General features: G+C 35.6%; 1 protein-coding gene across 2 annotated transcripts; it reads left to right on the top strand.

Moving 5' to 3' along the window:
* The first annotated feature begins 1,115 nt into the window (after positions 1-1,115).
* LOC122401322 (dnaJ homolog subfamily C member 9) lies at positions 1,116-14,598 on the top strand. 2 transcript variants are annotated; one of them, XM_043403394.1, is made up of 4 exons: positions 1,116-1,290; positions 1,410-1,724; positions 1,799-1,965; positions 14,126-14,598. In XM_043403394.1, exons 1-4 carry the CDS (start codon positions 1,197-1,199, stop codon positions 14,372-14,374), a joined length of 825 nt encoding a protein of 274 aa, XP_043259329.1. In that variant the 5' UTR covers positions 1,116-1,196; the 3' UTR covers positions 14,375-14,598. The 2 variants fall into 2 exon arrangements, with proteins under 2 accessions (XP_043259329.1, XP_043259328.1); XM_043403393.1 differs by lacking the exons at positions 1,116-1,290; positions 1,410-1,724; positions 1,799-1,965 and adding an exon at positions 2,582-4,627 and having other exon boundaries at positions 14,126-14,261.
* The last annotated feature ends 1,131 nt before the right edge of the window (positions 14,599-15,729 follow it).

Genomic DNA, 15,729 nt, shown 5'->3' with positions numbered 1-15,729 from the left:
GTTTAGTATCTTATTTGTTGTGTTGGGGATTACTAAATCCATGTTATATAATTTTTTTTTAATATAAACGTTACATTTAAATTCAAAACGTCTTATTTCTTTTAAACTTATCATGGAACGTAGAATTCAAAAATATTTATTGAATGCATGAATCGTAATTATATCTATTTATTTATTGGTAACAGGAAATTATTTACTATATAAGAAAGTATATTACATAAAATATTAAACTAATAAGACGTTGACAAGCAAAGACCCAGCAATTCGAACAATAAAGATGCGTTTCGATGATTCTATAAAAGAAAAAAAGTAGGACGTCGCCGCTAAGAAGAAGCGAGACGAGAAAGAAATCGTGCGCCTGAGGAGATAGACGTTTAGAAAGCTCAACCGATTCGCAGATACAAATTAGGCTTGTCAGGAATACGGAAACGTTCATTTCGTTTAAGTAGTGTCGTATAGATACACGGAATACAATTTCAAAATATCATATTAACGCGTTACGGTTCGAAATACTTTTCGTAGAAGCAATAGTGGACCTCTATGTATTAATAAATTACATTTCATATGTTTAATACTATTTTGCAGGCAAATAAATAACTTTATAATATAGTCATTAATTAGATAGCAAATAATATGAGCTAATGGCTGCAATGTTCCTCGTCTAGTTTAGTATAAATACAGCTTCTTCATTAAATCCAAAACGATCAATACTTGGAACTCCCACCACATTTAATTGTAACTCTTACAGTCGATAGCGTTATAGATTAATTTCATTTCCATTAATCCGTACAGTTTTTATTCTGTTAATAAACAAAAGAATTTCCATAATTTCATTTGCTACCATAATAAGCGCTATGATCTCTTTCTATAACCTGTTGGTAATATTGACACGGAAATGATAATGGGGCTCTAGAGCCCCAAAGAAATAGGCCGAAAAAATACATTGGATACTTATTGATCTACTTACATATTTCGTCTGTGCTATTTGTTGAACTTCAAAAAGTTATTGAATATTGATATTGTAGACACTTCTTACACGTTGGAGAGATTGTAGATGTCGCACTCTATCCATCTCAAGTTAAATGGAAACTAGATGAAAATAAGCGCCAAACATACGTTCTGTGCTTGTCATTTCAGCTACTCCGAAACAAAACTTATCAGTATTTTATAAAAAATTAAAAAAAAAATTAAAAACTATGGCAAGTTTGTTAGATCTCTGTGAACAGTACTTTGGTGCACGCGATTTTTATGAAGTTTTAAAAATTTCAAGAACTGCAAACGATAAACAAGGTAGGCGTTCATAACCTGTATGTACGAGTTACTTTTACTGGATTTAATTTTAATGTATTGCATCTATTAATTGCAATAACTGTTGTACAGTAATCTTACAATATCTTTTATGTTATTAGTGAAAAAGGCATACCACCAACTATCTTTACTTGTTCATCCGGATCGTGTTGAAGAAGACATCAAAACAGAAGCAACAGAAAAATTCAAAGTCCTTGGACGAATTCATTCAATTCTCAGTGATAATGAGAAGCGCAAGATTTATGATCAATCTGGCCAATATGACGAAGAAAGTGAAGAGGTTATGATGAGAAATTGGGATGATTATTGGAAAACATTATTCAAGAAAATAACAGTAGAGGACATTAATAATTATGAAAAGAATTACAAAGGATCCGAGACAGAAATTAAAGATTTGAAACGTGCTTACATGGATAGTAAGTAAATTAATTTTTTTATAATTATTATTCAGTAAACAGAGCAGATATATAGAGTTTAATGACTTTTGTAGGCGAAGGAGATATGGACTACATTTTGGAATCGGTTCCATTTACTAACTGTGATGATGAACCAAGGTTACATAATATTATTCAAAATCTCATAGACAAGGGTGAAGTACCGGAATACACTGCCTTTACCCAAGAAAATGATAAGAAGAAACAACGTAGGAAGCGTAAGGTAAGTGATAGTCCTAGAGTCACAGTAAAACTGTTATTTAGAAAATTGTTTCGTATTGTTTGCAAATCCTACCACAAATAGTACAGTTTTCTTGAATTTGTGTAACTGTTTGCATTACAAATTTTTAATCCAATACATTACTGATGACCGGCATTTCGAATTTACAATGATCGTTTACAATGATTACTAATATTTGTAAAATTTTCAATAAAACTAGTGTCATTGGAAATAATTCGAATAATTTCTCTCACTAAAAATCAGCGTCAAAAAAGTGGGATTATTTAGTATGCTCGACATTAAATGTTTTTATCGTATGTTTCCCCTAATTTTACAACATTGAATATAAGAAAGGTATCGAAAGTGCACAGACGGCGATGGACTCGTAAATTCGATAGTAATTTCTCCCCTACCCTTGCGTCTGCTACATATCGCTTCGGAGATCTGATGAGCAAGCGTGCTGTGCGCTACGCTAAAGCTTCTCTATTTTTATCAATAGATAGTACTGCCTCATGATTGGAAGTAGTAGTAGGAGGCGGACTTATAGTACGAAGAGCAGAGGAGGGGGAATGCTAGTAAATAAGTATGGAGGGAACGCAAGAGCGGATTCAGTCTACAGAACAATTAGACCGGGTCTAGCCCACTGCTAGACGCACTGTAATTTTCGGCTAAAATCCCTACCACAATGACTGTAAACCATTGAGTTAGTTGGAGGATGTGCGTACAATAATGATACCTGCATGCCACGATAATATCGTAATAAAGAAATTTTACAATTGATTGCGCGATTTTAATAATAATTGAACGATCCGATGATTAAAATGGGTGCCATTGTCGGACTGTTGCTATTGACTCTTTTGTGTGCCAGTGTCGGTAGAGTGCAAGGCGAGTGCAGATACGTGGAGAACAAGGATATGGTAGAGTACTCGTGCGTAGGTGGTCAGCTCTCCGATTTGAACGACCTTCCGAAATCTGTTGGAAAGATTCTCATTACAGACATGCCAATTTCTCTGATAACTAGAGACACGTTCTCAAGGTTTCGCTCCAATCTCTGGGTCCTCGGTTTGTCCCATTGTGGGGTAACTGATATCGAGCCGGACGCTTTTCGACATTTCTCGGATCTCCAGCAACTGAGTTTGGAGAACAATCACTTGACCACCGTCAAGGAATCTTGGTTCAGGGGCTTGAATTATTTAACGTACTTGGACTTGAATTACAACCAAATACGCACCATCGAGGACGGTGTGTTCAAAATGTTGCCCAGCCTCATAGAGCTGAGGCTCTCTGGTAACCGTCTGGAATGCTTGAATATCAAGGCTATGTCGCATATAAAGGATCTGAGGAGAATATTCCTCACCGAAAACACAGAGTTCAAGTGTCCCAACGCTGTAAGCACCTACCTCGAGAGCCGCGGGGTGCTCTTCGAAAGGGACCCTGAATGGAATAAAATACCCGACGACTTGATCGAGGTGGAAGCCCCGATCGAGTACAGTATCGAATACGAGGATGTCACTTCGGCTCCAACAACGCCGTTACCCACGCATCGAGAAAGACTGCATCCCACGCCACGGACACCGCGTCCCTCCATGGAATCGACGCCATCTTATCCACTGCCGAGGTTCCACACTACCGAAGAAGTCGTCTATCGTCCGGATTGGAGAACCGTAACTCCGGATTGGAGAACCATGCAAAGACCATCGACGATCTCCTACGAAGACGTTCAACAGCATACAACGATGAGACCACCGTACGACCCGAACAGTGTCTACGTTCCCCAAAGAGTTGTTCCACCTGTCGATACAACAACGGGTTCGCCACCCGACGTGAGACAGTACGACAACTTGGAACCAACCTGGAGACCTTGGCCCAGATTCCCAGAAACCACCAGCGCCACGTCCGAATTCCCGCTTTATCCGTCCCGTGAAAACGAGGACAGACGTTTCAAGCAACCGTATTATCTGAGCGAAACTACAAACCTGCCCCCATTGGCACCTGGCCCGGAAGATCGTCACGAAACGCCACCTTTCGTGGAATCTAATATCGATCACACCGCCTGGCCCGACTACAGACCCCCAGAGTATAGGTCCCCGCCAACGGTCGCCCCAGCGTTTACGGTCAACGTTCGACCTATGTCGCCAACGTCGCCAGAAATTAATCAATCGGTTTGGCCAGCTCCTCAGGATCGCTCGATGTCTTTAGAGAACAGTACACCTAACCAAGGAGTAGCCGCAACGGGAGTCCCGCCAATTGAGACGACCACCGACAAACCATTACCTCATTGTCCGAACAAGAATCTATCCTCGTCGTTGGAACGGTCGTTCGTCGTGCTGGTCGCCTCGGTTCTCCTGGTTTTCCTGGAGCATGTCTTTGTGGAGGGATTTTAGCTAAAAATTTTTGTTTAAGTTCACGTTAACGATAATAATTCTTCATCGACGAAATCACCTCGTTAGCGCGAATCTGCACGGGCATTTACGTTTAACGTTGTAACACGAATCGCGGTGCTAATGGAACGTTGACTGACGCTTATTGAAACGATTGATCGCGGTAATCCGAGTGGGTGATTGAAGTGCAGCTGGTTTCATCGTCTTCGATCATCTTTGATCGCGAACCAATCTTCATCCAGTATTGGTTATCCGGATACCACAGAGCCTGCAATATACACAATGTACGTATATGTACCGACCTATAAGAGGTCATGACCCGGGTCAGTGTTTTTCGTATGGGGAACTGAACGTAAAATGTAGAGTATAATTTTGGGATATTTGTTGGTCAAAGTATTTACTTAAAAAATTGTTTTAGACATTTATGTGTGCTTTGCCTAATGTTCAGATGATTTTTAACTATCACGGTAGCTTGAAACGCCCGGTGTGAGCGTCTGAACTATAATAACATCCGAAAAGTTTGGGGTTCGAATGTTTCAGCTGACAGACATTTGTAATTACATTGACAATAAATTTTATAAATACGAAGAAAGATAGGAAAATTTAATTTTAATAAATATATTACTTTAATTTCTAGCAGTATAATAATAATAACAGCTACACTGTTGTTAAGTCTAACTTATAATCATATAGAGCTGTGATTTCTAAACTAGGGGTGCCTTACAGTTTATTGTTGGAAAGTGTGAATAATTTAAACACATATTTCTATATTGATTTAACAGCTGTAAGAATATATTTGGTATAGAGAATAATTACGAATTAAATAAAGAAAGAGAAAAAATTGTTTTATAGCTTAAGTTGTGTGAAGATTTACGAACGTGCGTTATTCGAGATGAAAGTTTTAGCCGCACGTTTAAATATGAACACGTAACAGATTAATATAGAGTAAGGTGCAGTATATGAAGAATGCATATCAACTAGTGAGACTAATTTAATTGCATTCCATAGATCGTTTTACCGTAACGATGTAGCGGTAATTACGCAGTCTTCTTCCAAGCAATCACATGGGTCAGTCTTATGAAAATTTCATTTTATTGCCTTTTTGTCGATAAAATACACTGTATAATAAATTCTTCTTGTCAATAACAGTTTGATAATTAATTAAGAATACTTATAGATTTATAAGAATTTATTACTTTCAACTGTTGGTAGTCGTAATCTACATAATAATAGCACAGGGATATAAATAAATATACATATCTTGAGCAACAGCGTGAATATTAAATTCACAACTGTAAAATCAAGTAAAAAGAGGGTACAAATTAACACTAGAACTACCAAAGCAGTCAAAATGACCCATTCATAATTTTCAATAAAATTTGTAAAAAATTTACTCGACTGAATTTCTGAAAATTTACATTGCATTATACATTTCTTCGCGTATCTATCGTTTTAATTTCTTTGGTACAAATAAATACACTATAATTGTCGGTAGTTCTAGTGTTAAACTGCTGTTAGACAGGATTTGAACCTCAGCCACTGGACTGATAGTTCAGATACTCACACCACATTATGGCGATCGAACATCAAAAGTAGTATTTCTAAAAATTTACTTTCGAGAAAAATTTTTAGCAAATCTGCTATGATAGTTATAATATATTCTGTTATTATTTTAGTAGAAATACATCTAGTAATTTGAGCATAACTATTCTAGTCAAACGAAATAAGCAAATGAAAGGGTATTTGATAAGGAAATAAAACAAAACCGATTTTTTATTAAGGTTTTAGAGTAGAATAATTCCTTAACTGCACGAATTAAACATTCTCCACGTAAAATCACAATCTTTCCGTGAAACGTACGGCCATCGTAGCGTCGAATCATAGTGTTAGGGATTAAGAAGAGGGTGGGGTATGAACTATAGCTACTCCATTGGTTAAGTGGACAGAAACGGCGATTTTTTTCTAAAAACAGTTTACTCGCTAAACACATTTGAAGTTCGGTTCCGCCCAGAAGGCGCGCGCGTTCAGGGTTGCGACCCTCGTCGGTTCGAACCAGTAATTAATTAACCAAGTCCATAAATTCGCGAGATCGTTGATAAGAACGCGGCAGAACGTTGTGCAACGTTGTTTGCGAATTAGAGGAGCGCCGAATACGATTTATGCGACAGCGCGATGCTGAATATCAATTGAAAGTAACAAGCAACGAGGGCCGCGATGTATCCGGCGTGGTAATGAAATAATTACTAATGTCGTCCAATCTAATGGGTGTTATGTAACGACCTTGACCAGCGCATCTGATCAAGATACCCTGGTTTCTGCGATACTGCGTTTTGTCAGCTAAACCGAACAGAAACGTACGAATGCGCGCGCATCGAAATTGTCCGATGTCAAGTTCGCGGGGCTTTTCGTGTTCCCGCCCCGGCAACAGGTGTACCATTTTCATCAGGCGCCCATACCAACTGTAAATAGCAGGCAGGAATTCGAACGACCTCGCGGGAGTCTCGAAGCGCACCGATTTAAGTTCGTTCTAGGTTTGGGACCACAGCGTGACACACATTTACACCTTTTTTTATTATAACTCTCACATTTTGTAATAAAAATTAAATTTTATACGATAGTGGCGCACAGAGTAAACGAATCTTTTACTGCTGTATTTTCTTACCTAAAAATATTTGTACAGTTCGATAAGAATGTACTATAGTCGAGGAAGCAGAAATGTTCTTTAATCACGAAAGGACTTGTTGCTCGAATAATTACAAGAATATTAAATGGTGTCAATTTTATACAGAACTTAATCGATCGTTTATAACGCGACATTTTGTTGTATGATTCTCGACCATCCTTCGAGTAATTTAAATATTTCTTTACAATAAAACTCGTCGCTTTATTCATTAACGAAAATCCAGATTGCGTGCACGTTTATTTCTTCGGTGTTTCTGGACGATTTTCCCATCGAGAGAATTATTCAATGTACGGAATAAGTAAAAATCTGGTCGAGGAATTCCAACCAAGATGTAACAATTCTTGTTCGGTCGTTAAACATATATGTATAGGGTGGTGGAAAACAATTCCTTTTCTAAATACGAGTGACGGCCATCTTGGTGTTGAACTTAACCTAAAAAAATATAAACGATAATCAGATACGAAGCGACTGTTGGTTGTTAATAGTGAACCATAATGGAGTATCGCCTCGAAGCTTAATTCGCGCGAAATTCCACGGCGATGACACGGTACGAAGGGAATTCGTTGCGCAACAATTGCCTCGAACCCAATGGACCGTTTCAATTATTTCGTGATTCGGATGATTTCCGGAGCGTCAGGCTCGCCGCCAGATGTGTCGCTGAGTCTGGTCAGCGGGAGACGAAGTAATTCAAGGTTGCGGAAGCACATCGATCTGTCGATCTTACGCGCGTATGCACGTGTGTGCATACCATTTGCACGCAGATATTTTGGCACGTCTCTGGTTCGTAAATAGCCCGTGTTATAGAATACAAAGCACGTAACGTTATAAGGGGGACGAGGAGTCAGAAACGAAAGATAAATATCACGGAATTAGATTCGCAAGGAGAGGCTTACGGTCAGACATGAGCAAAATCTTGCTCTAATAATAGATTACCAACAAAACGAACGATTGATCAGTAATATTTTTAAACATTGTGCAATATTTCATTCTGTAATTGAAATTTTTATTCTTATTCGTCGGGAGAGGAATAAATTCCATCCCTTATTCGTTATTCGAAATTTTAGGTAATTTGCCTATAATGCAACAAAGTGTAATCTAACGATCTACGATTATGATTACAGAGTTGTTGCATCAACTTGTACAAGATGGTACGTTATAGATTCCGGTTGCTACGTATGTGCAAAATATTAGATGCAATAGATAAATAATCAAAGTAGTGTAATTTTAAAAATTATTAGTTATGGAACATTTTTTCTTTCACATACACAAAGTGTTCCCTTCGACGTAAGCATTTTTTATGTATCAATTACTTTTAAAGAGACGAGATAAAGTCAAAGGACATATTTTCTTCTTTTAATAAGTAAACTTCTCTTCAAGATCGTCATTTTCTTCATTGGAATGACATATATTAATTAACACACTGATGTAACCCGTGAAAGGAGGTAATCAATTAAATAGAATATGTTGACCTTCAAGTGACCTTCAACTATAAAAGTCAATTTCATGTAGGAAAAGAAAAAGTACAAAATTTACGTGTTTCGATGTAAATATGTACCTATTTTATTTGAAAAAGTGAGCAAATTTATTTTATTTTATTTTTGTTATTAATTGCGATTTTCCACGAAGCACAGCCTGGGAAACGTTGATATAGACTAAGAATATCAATCTTTGTCATCGAAATATCCGTGGTGCAGATGCCAGAAGTATGCAGTTTATATGTTGAGAGGTTTCTTTTGAAATCGTCATAATGATGTGTACAATGTCGAATCGTTGACATAAATGTATTAAAAATATCGAAAGTATCGTACTTGACCCAAATGTATCATAATTCTCTTAGAAACAGAGAAATATTTTTGGCAACAGCTTTTCAGGTGCCGTTAATAAATGTTGTGCAAAAATGTGTCAGTTTTTATTTTTAACGTAGGTTTCTCACCCTGATTTAATCAGGATTGCCGAATAATTATTTGGCGCTTGGCAGCTGATCGGCGACTACACTGAATATTAAATGATAAATACACGAAACAAATGATACTTTTAATTTATAAAACAAAATAAATTCTTATTTTATTCTCTTATGTCTTTTTACGTCTTGCTCCCCGAATCTGAAGAATTATACATTTCTTGTATTTATTATTTAAAATTTCTCAAGCAAAAGAATGAACTTATCTTTATTAATTTACATCAAATGTTTCAATTCAAATGGCACTTATTTTGTTATAACACTTTTTGCAAAATTAATTGTTTTTAATACGTATGTCAAGAAGGGGATGATTCTACACGAAAAAAGCAAATCGAAAATAAAAAATAAAATTCGTTTCATTTGAGGCTTTGTTTTCGAGAATGCGACATACTCTATCAGATAAAGTATGACTTGGACATTAGCGCAAGTAGAAACAGTGAGTAATGGACAGACGCGCCAGGCAAATCATACGTATATCGCATGCGTATTCGACTCAACTCATTTGTTCATGGTTGTACTACGAATACTGTCACATATTAATCACATTAATTTTTCGAATGAAGTAAATAAGTGTGACAACACAAGCAAGCAAGTAGTTTTACGTAACTTCAGTTTCATTGTGTCTTGTGAACGAATTAAAGTGTTGAAAATGCTAAAAGTATTCTCAAATCGCGAGTATACAGATATTCATTTCGTATACAATATGAAGTCAACAATAAATTCAATAGTACGCCGATGCCAAAAATGTCTCAACAAAGGCGAGCCTCACTTTGATATGTAAACATAGGTATATTCAACATCGTTTACATCACATTTCATATTTCTGTCATAACTTCTTAACAAAGCATTTATGGAGTTTTTATTATATAACATTTTAGTCTTAGTTTTACTTGTAGAACACATTGCTGAAATGTATACAGAAAATAACTTAGGAGGTTGTTTTGTAGGCCAAAATAGTAATGAGAAACAAAGATTTTATTTTTATCATATTTTAGCCCTAAACTGTTGCCCAACTGTAAATAAATACTGTGTATATTTGGTGGACTAGATTCAAATTATCAAGCACATAAATTGCTCTGTTTATGAGGTCAGCGCCCTGAACATATTTATAACACAGTTTGTATAGCAAAATATGCAGTTTAGTTACTTATCTTTCTAAAATTAGAAATATAATAAGCACCTAATATTTTCATGTGGTAACCAAGTCTTGCAAAAATAGATTGAAGTGAAAGTTCAAACTAAGTCTTTCCTTTGTGAGTGTAACGTACAATTTTTAAACCTTTTAGTATAATAATAACGTGCATCTAAAAATGATTTGATTCAGTGTATATCGTTCGTATTAATTTAAATTGTTAAAATCAATTTTTCTTGATTTATTACGATGGTGAAAGTATGTTGTCTAGTATAGAGTACTTTTTAATTATTAGGCAACTTTATTTATTCCTCCTTTGTGTTTATTTGTTTTCTTATTAACAAATCGACGACTCGGAGAATTTTAACGATATGCAGATCTCAATTCTCTATGAATTGCATGCTGGAAATAATTTACTGCCCACTAGAATCTTGTAACAGCGCGTATCTTAAACTTGGAAGTATTTATTATACGATGCTTCGTGTTTAATATGTACACCATAATATGCGACTGACTGATGCAATTCAGTTGACACTAACGATACGTCAGTAATAATTTTGCATTTATACAGCTACCACGTGGCAACAACGTATTTCTTTACGAACGGAGGTTGTCGCCGGTGGATAACTCACTTATTGATCAATCCACGTGCGGGAAAAGTTTATTACTTGGCGTTCAGATCAAACTTGCTATCTTTTATTACTTTTCGCAAGTTGAAATTACTTTACAAGTAGAATTGATCAATTTTATAAGTACAGAGTGTCGACAAAATTATAAAAACAATTGTACAAACCTAAATTTAATAAGATGTATGATACTTCTATTTAGAAATTAAATGTCAATGTCAGCTGAAGTAATTACAAGTAATTTTACATTTTATATTTTGTTGGTAAATTTTTAATTAAATATAAATGAATTTATTTGTACTGAAATTCAATACTTTGTGTTATTTTGGTTATGTTTATCAATCGATGACTAATAAAATAGCCAATCATTGCCCAACTCTTGAGACGATGTGAAACTCGTGTCGTGCAGACTCTCGGTTTTGCCCTCGTGACTCGAAAACTAATACAGCGAATAAAGATTGTCATCTCGTGACTCATGAATTAAAGAAACAGCTTACAGATGACACATCGCATATCCGTCAACAATCGATTCCTAATATTACTCTCTCGCCTTGAAAATCACCAGCATAAACAGGGCGTTCAAATGTCTTCGCGCTGAAGGGTTAATAATAGTTCCGTCGGTGCTTGACATTTGGACCGTATAGATCAAAGCTCTTTAAACTATGAATCGCGATCAAACCAGCGATTGCTACGAGGAAATTTTCTCGTTCCTCCCCCGCTCGTTATAACCAAGCTCAACTATATTTCCCCTAAAAAAGAATAAGAATATATCTAAACGTAAAATAACGAATTAGCAATCGTCAAAATTGCGCGGTAAAAAAGGAATAGATTTGTAGTAAAACCCATAGTTGATTGTTTCAGAATATTTTATTGCTAGTACGAAATATTTCGCGCGAGAAACGGATGCTCCCGAAAAGTTCGGGGAAATGTTTACGCGCGCTTTGGTCATCCTTCGCGTAAAAGAGATTTCGCTGTTCACGTTTGCCGATGATGTTCCCTATTCCTTGTGACCTACTCCATAATCCGGCGCTGAGGAAATTCCGTTATTTATAATTTCTGGCAAGTACGTCTAAGAGGCATCCTAATGTTAGGCCCGTTGCACAACGCTTCAACGAAATTCTGAATGCACCCGATTATTAGAATCACGTTCGATCGAGCAAAACAGCTTTTTCGAAGTCGAAGGATCGATACCCATCGTTCGACTGTGACTCGTTCATCCTGTTGCAATTCAGCGGCATCGAAACTTAAGCGCGATTTCAAGAACGCTGGGTCGGAGGAAAGTTTATTCTCGTTGTGTTGGCATCATTGGTATTTTCAAACAGACATGCAAAGCAATTTATCTTGTTAAACGAACGCACGGCATCTCGTGCCGAACTGTGCTCGCGGGACGATATTTCGTTGGACACGCGTGAGTGAATGCAGTTTAGTCTTTGATCTAAAAATACGATCTATAACCGTGAGTTTTTAAGGAAAGATATTCTACAAATCGTGAAACCCTCTATTAAAATTCGAACATGTAAAATATTAATGGTAAATTATATACTCGGTTAACGATTTGAATGATTTATATCAATTATTAACTTATACATAAAATAGACACAAACATTTTCTATCTATAAATCTTGGGTGTAGATATTCTCCTTTTGTAGGAGGACGTCATCCAAAATCTTTTTGTTTTTTCTTTTCATTACCATAGTAAAAGAGTTCGGAAATAAATAGCACCATTTAATAAAATTGAAATAATTTATTTGAGAAATCACAATATCTTTCTCGTCATTGGTTTCTGTACGAGCGATCCATAATTTTCTTTTCGCGAATAATGAATACACACAATGTTTAAAAACTGTATACTGTAGATTAAGATCGTTTAGTAAATCCCAAAAAAACGTAGAAGAAACACATTGTTCCACGCAGCTATATTATTTTTTTTTTTATGAAAGCACCATTTCTGCGTCTGTTCCTATATACCTATATTCCTGTATACCTATAATTCTCGAATACCTTGTTTGATACGAACTATTATTATTCAGTAAGTTATATTAACAAAAAATCTATCTTATCAACGGTGATACTTTTTATGTTTGTTAAGGTAACCATATTTTTATTGTAATATTGTAAATTGCTCGAACGAATTGTTGCTCGTTTCTAGCATACGCGTATTTGACGTTCGTGCCTCGATTTTGACGGACATGGAAATAGAAACCGGCGCGAGAATCCATTGAATCGTGGAGTCGAGCGTTTATCGTGTTTCATTATAGATCGCAAAATGATATGTTTGGCACGTTGCCTTTGTTACTTTAAACAATACGTTAAAAAAACGTCGAACGAACATAGGGCGTTGTCGAACGTCTATGGAATCTGCGAGCCCTCGTTAAAATTAACTCCTCTTAACCGACGAGTTGCGAGTTTAGGAGCCTCTGATGATAATCTGGAGGATCGGCGTATGGCTAAGATCGAAAATAGAGTTACGTGTGTCACGAATGTGGTAGTGGTAATTAATTACGTTAATAAGGGCGCCTGCGAGCTGCACAGCCGTTCGTCCTCTGATTTATCGATCTCTTCATGTTATCTGCTGGCTAATGATCGAATTCCTTCTTCATCTAGGTCAAGTGTGGTGTTAGCTTATCGGACGGAAAACAGTCTGCACGAGTTTCTACAATTTCCAATTACAATAATAGCAACCATAGACGCAATGATTTTTCATGTAATAGTTTGTATAAGTATTCTTGACACTACTGTTTGAACGATCATTATTTTCTATTGCAAAACTTGTCGTCGTACGATTATCATTGCGATTCGACGTAGAACTGTGATTACCGTTCTTAGATCATAAGAAATTAGTACAAAAGTCACTCTTGTACCGTCTATTGGCAAACATTTAAAAGTGTACATAAATTAATGTGTGAAATTCATTACATAACTTGCACGTTTAGTTTTTAAGGTATTATACATATATAACCACTGAATCGTGGACAAATATACATAAGTAAGTAAGTCATTTATACATAAAAAATTGAAAATTTTATCCCTTACTTCATCCTTTTATAATTTAAAAATTAGCCAAAAACTCTGTTACTTTTGTATAATGTTGTGTTTAAGGTTTCATGTGCTTGATCAGGACAAGAAATTATAGTCAAAGTTTTGTTGGATTTTTCCTACTACCAGCTAACATTGTTTTTTTTTTTATTTATTTACACCTCAATACTTATAAATAAATTCTTCAACGATAGAACAGGAAGTGTCATCACAATATTGACAACTATGTATCACGGATCGGTGTCGGTTAAAATTTTGTAAATAAACTAGTTTGTCCCTAAAGAGGTTCCTATAAAGGATCAGTGTATGGTACATTAGCTAATCGAGTAACGTTTTCTTTTGCAGTGGGCTAAAGAGGCACAAGAAGCTGAACGTTTAGAAAAAATGCTAAAAATCGAAAACGAGGAAAACGCAGCTGCCAACAATTTAGCACTAGTGATTCAAAGTCGCAACGAGGCTCGAGCAAGTCAGTCCGATAAATTCTTCGACTCCTTGATCGACAAATACGCAAAGAAGGCGGAAAAAGCAACAAAGAAGAAATCCTCGCCCGCAAGAACCTCAAAAACCACAAAAAAAACAAAAAAGAAGGCATAGAATAGCGCACATTTATACAGAAATGTCCCTCCACATCGGAATATCATTGCGATTTTTGTAACTTAATTATTACTTACCATAACATGCGTATCATTGTGTATAATTATTATTTTTATGAGAAAACGATCATATTTAAGTTTTGTAAATTCAACTAAATACATCGATAGTGAAATTTATTTGTAACAACGTAACTACTTAATGTTCAAATATAAATCTTGAATACACAGAATTTCGAAGTTATTGTCTGGTAAGTCCGAGAGTTCGATTTTATTTTTGGGGAATTTTTAAACAATGGAAATGGAACACGCTTTAGTATTTTGGACGATGATGCATTAATCTTTATTACCTATAACTTCTTGTCATCTTACAGGTCCTTTTTTTATTCGGTGTACAAAAGAACACCGTTTGTGACGCAAAAAAGCTGACTTCTTTTTTGACCTCATCTTTTTTATTATTATTCATTTTTTCCTTTGATACAATTTCTAAAAGCTAAAAGTAAATGATAATTACTGGGCGTAATATTACAGTCTAGATATATGAGTAGACCTTACACCTTATGGACTTTCGTGGTCCAATTTGACCGCCATACTGATGTGAAAATTCGGTGGTGATTGAATACAAAAAAAGAATTAAACAACATTTCCATAGAGCGTCAAACAAATTTTTAAGAAAAATCGACAGGGAGTAGGTGGACAAATTTTTCGTCAAAATTAAAAAATTTCGAATCGTTCTAAAAAAATTATTTTTAGCTGCAAGAGTCAATTACAATCATTTTTTGAGAATGGACATACCCCCGAAATCCTATCCACTTTCGAGAAAAACATTCGAGTAGGTGCGTAAATTTTTCGACGAAAAAAGAAAACTCCAAATCGTTCTAAAAAAGTTATTTTCAGTTGCGGAGGTCAATTACAATCACTTTAGGTGAACAGACATACCCTCAAAATCCTACGCACTTTCGAGAAAAAAATTCATTACCGAAAATCTAATTTGAGTCCAGAAATGTTACCCTGAAATTTCATGTGTTTGTTTAAAACATCATAACTCCTGAACGGATTGGACGATTTTAATGTTTCAAGAAGCAAATAACGCGTATTTTGGTGACGAATATTTAGAAATTCTAAGAATGTTTGAAAAGTGTTTATTCTATATTTGTTTTCATATTTTGTTACGAAGAACAATTTGGTACCCGCTTGCATATATCTTGCAACAACATCCTGTATTACAAAAATTCGTATACATAGAAAATTGATATTTCTTAATAATTTATCAATTTTATTTTAAATTAACGGTTTTCTATTCAACAATCGATATATAGAAGTTCTTTTTTACCATATAGTGATAATATTTCCAAGATA

This window comes from Colletes gigas, unplaced genomic scaffold, assembly GCF_013123115.1.
Source record: "Colletes gigas isolate AHSC1104 unplaced genomic scaffold, ASM1312311v1 Colletes_gigas_Sc00023, whole genome shotgun sequence".
In the NCBI taxonomy this organism is placed as follows: Eukaryota; Metazoa; Arthropoda; class Insecta; order Hymenoptera; family Colletidae; genus Colletes; species Colletes gigas.
The sequence above is the reverse complement of the archived record's forward strand: the minus strand, read 5'-3'. Positions and strand labels throughout refer to the sequence as shown.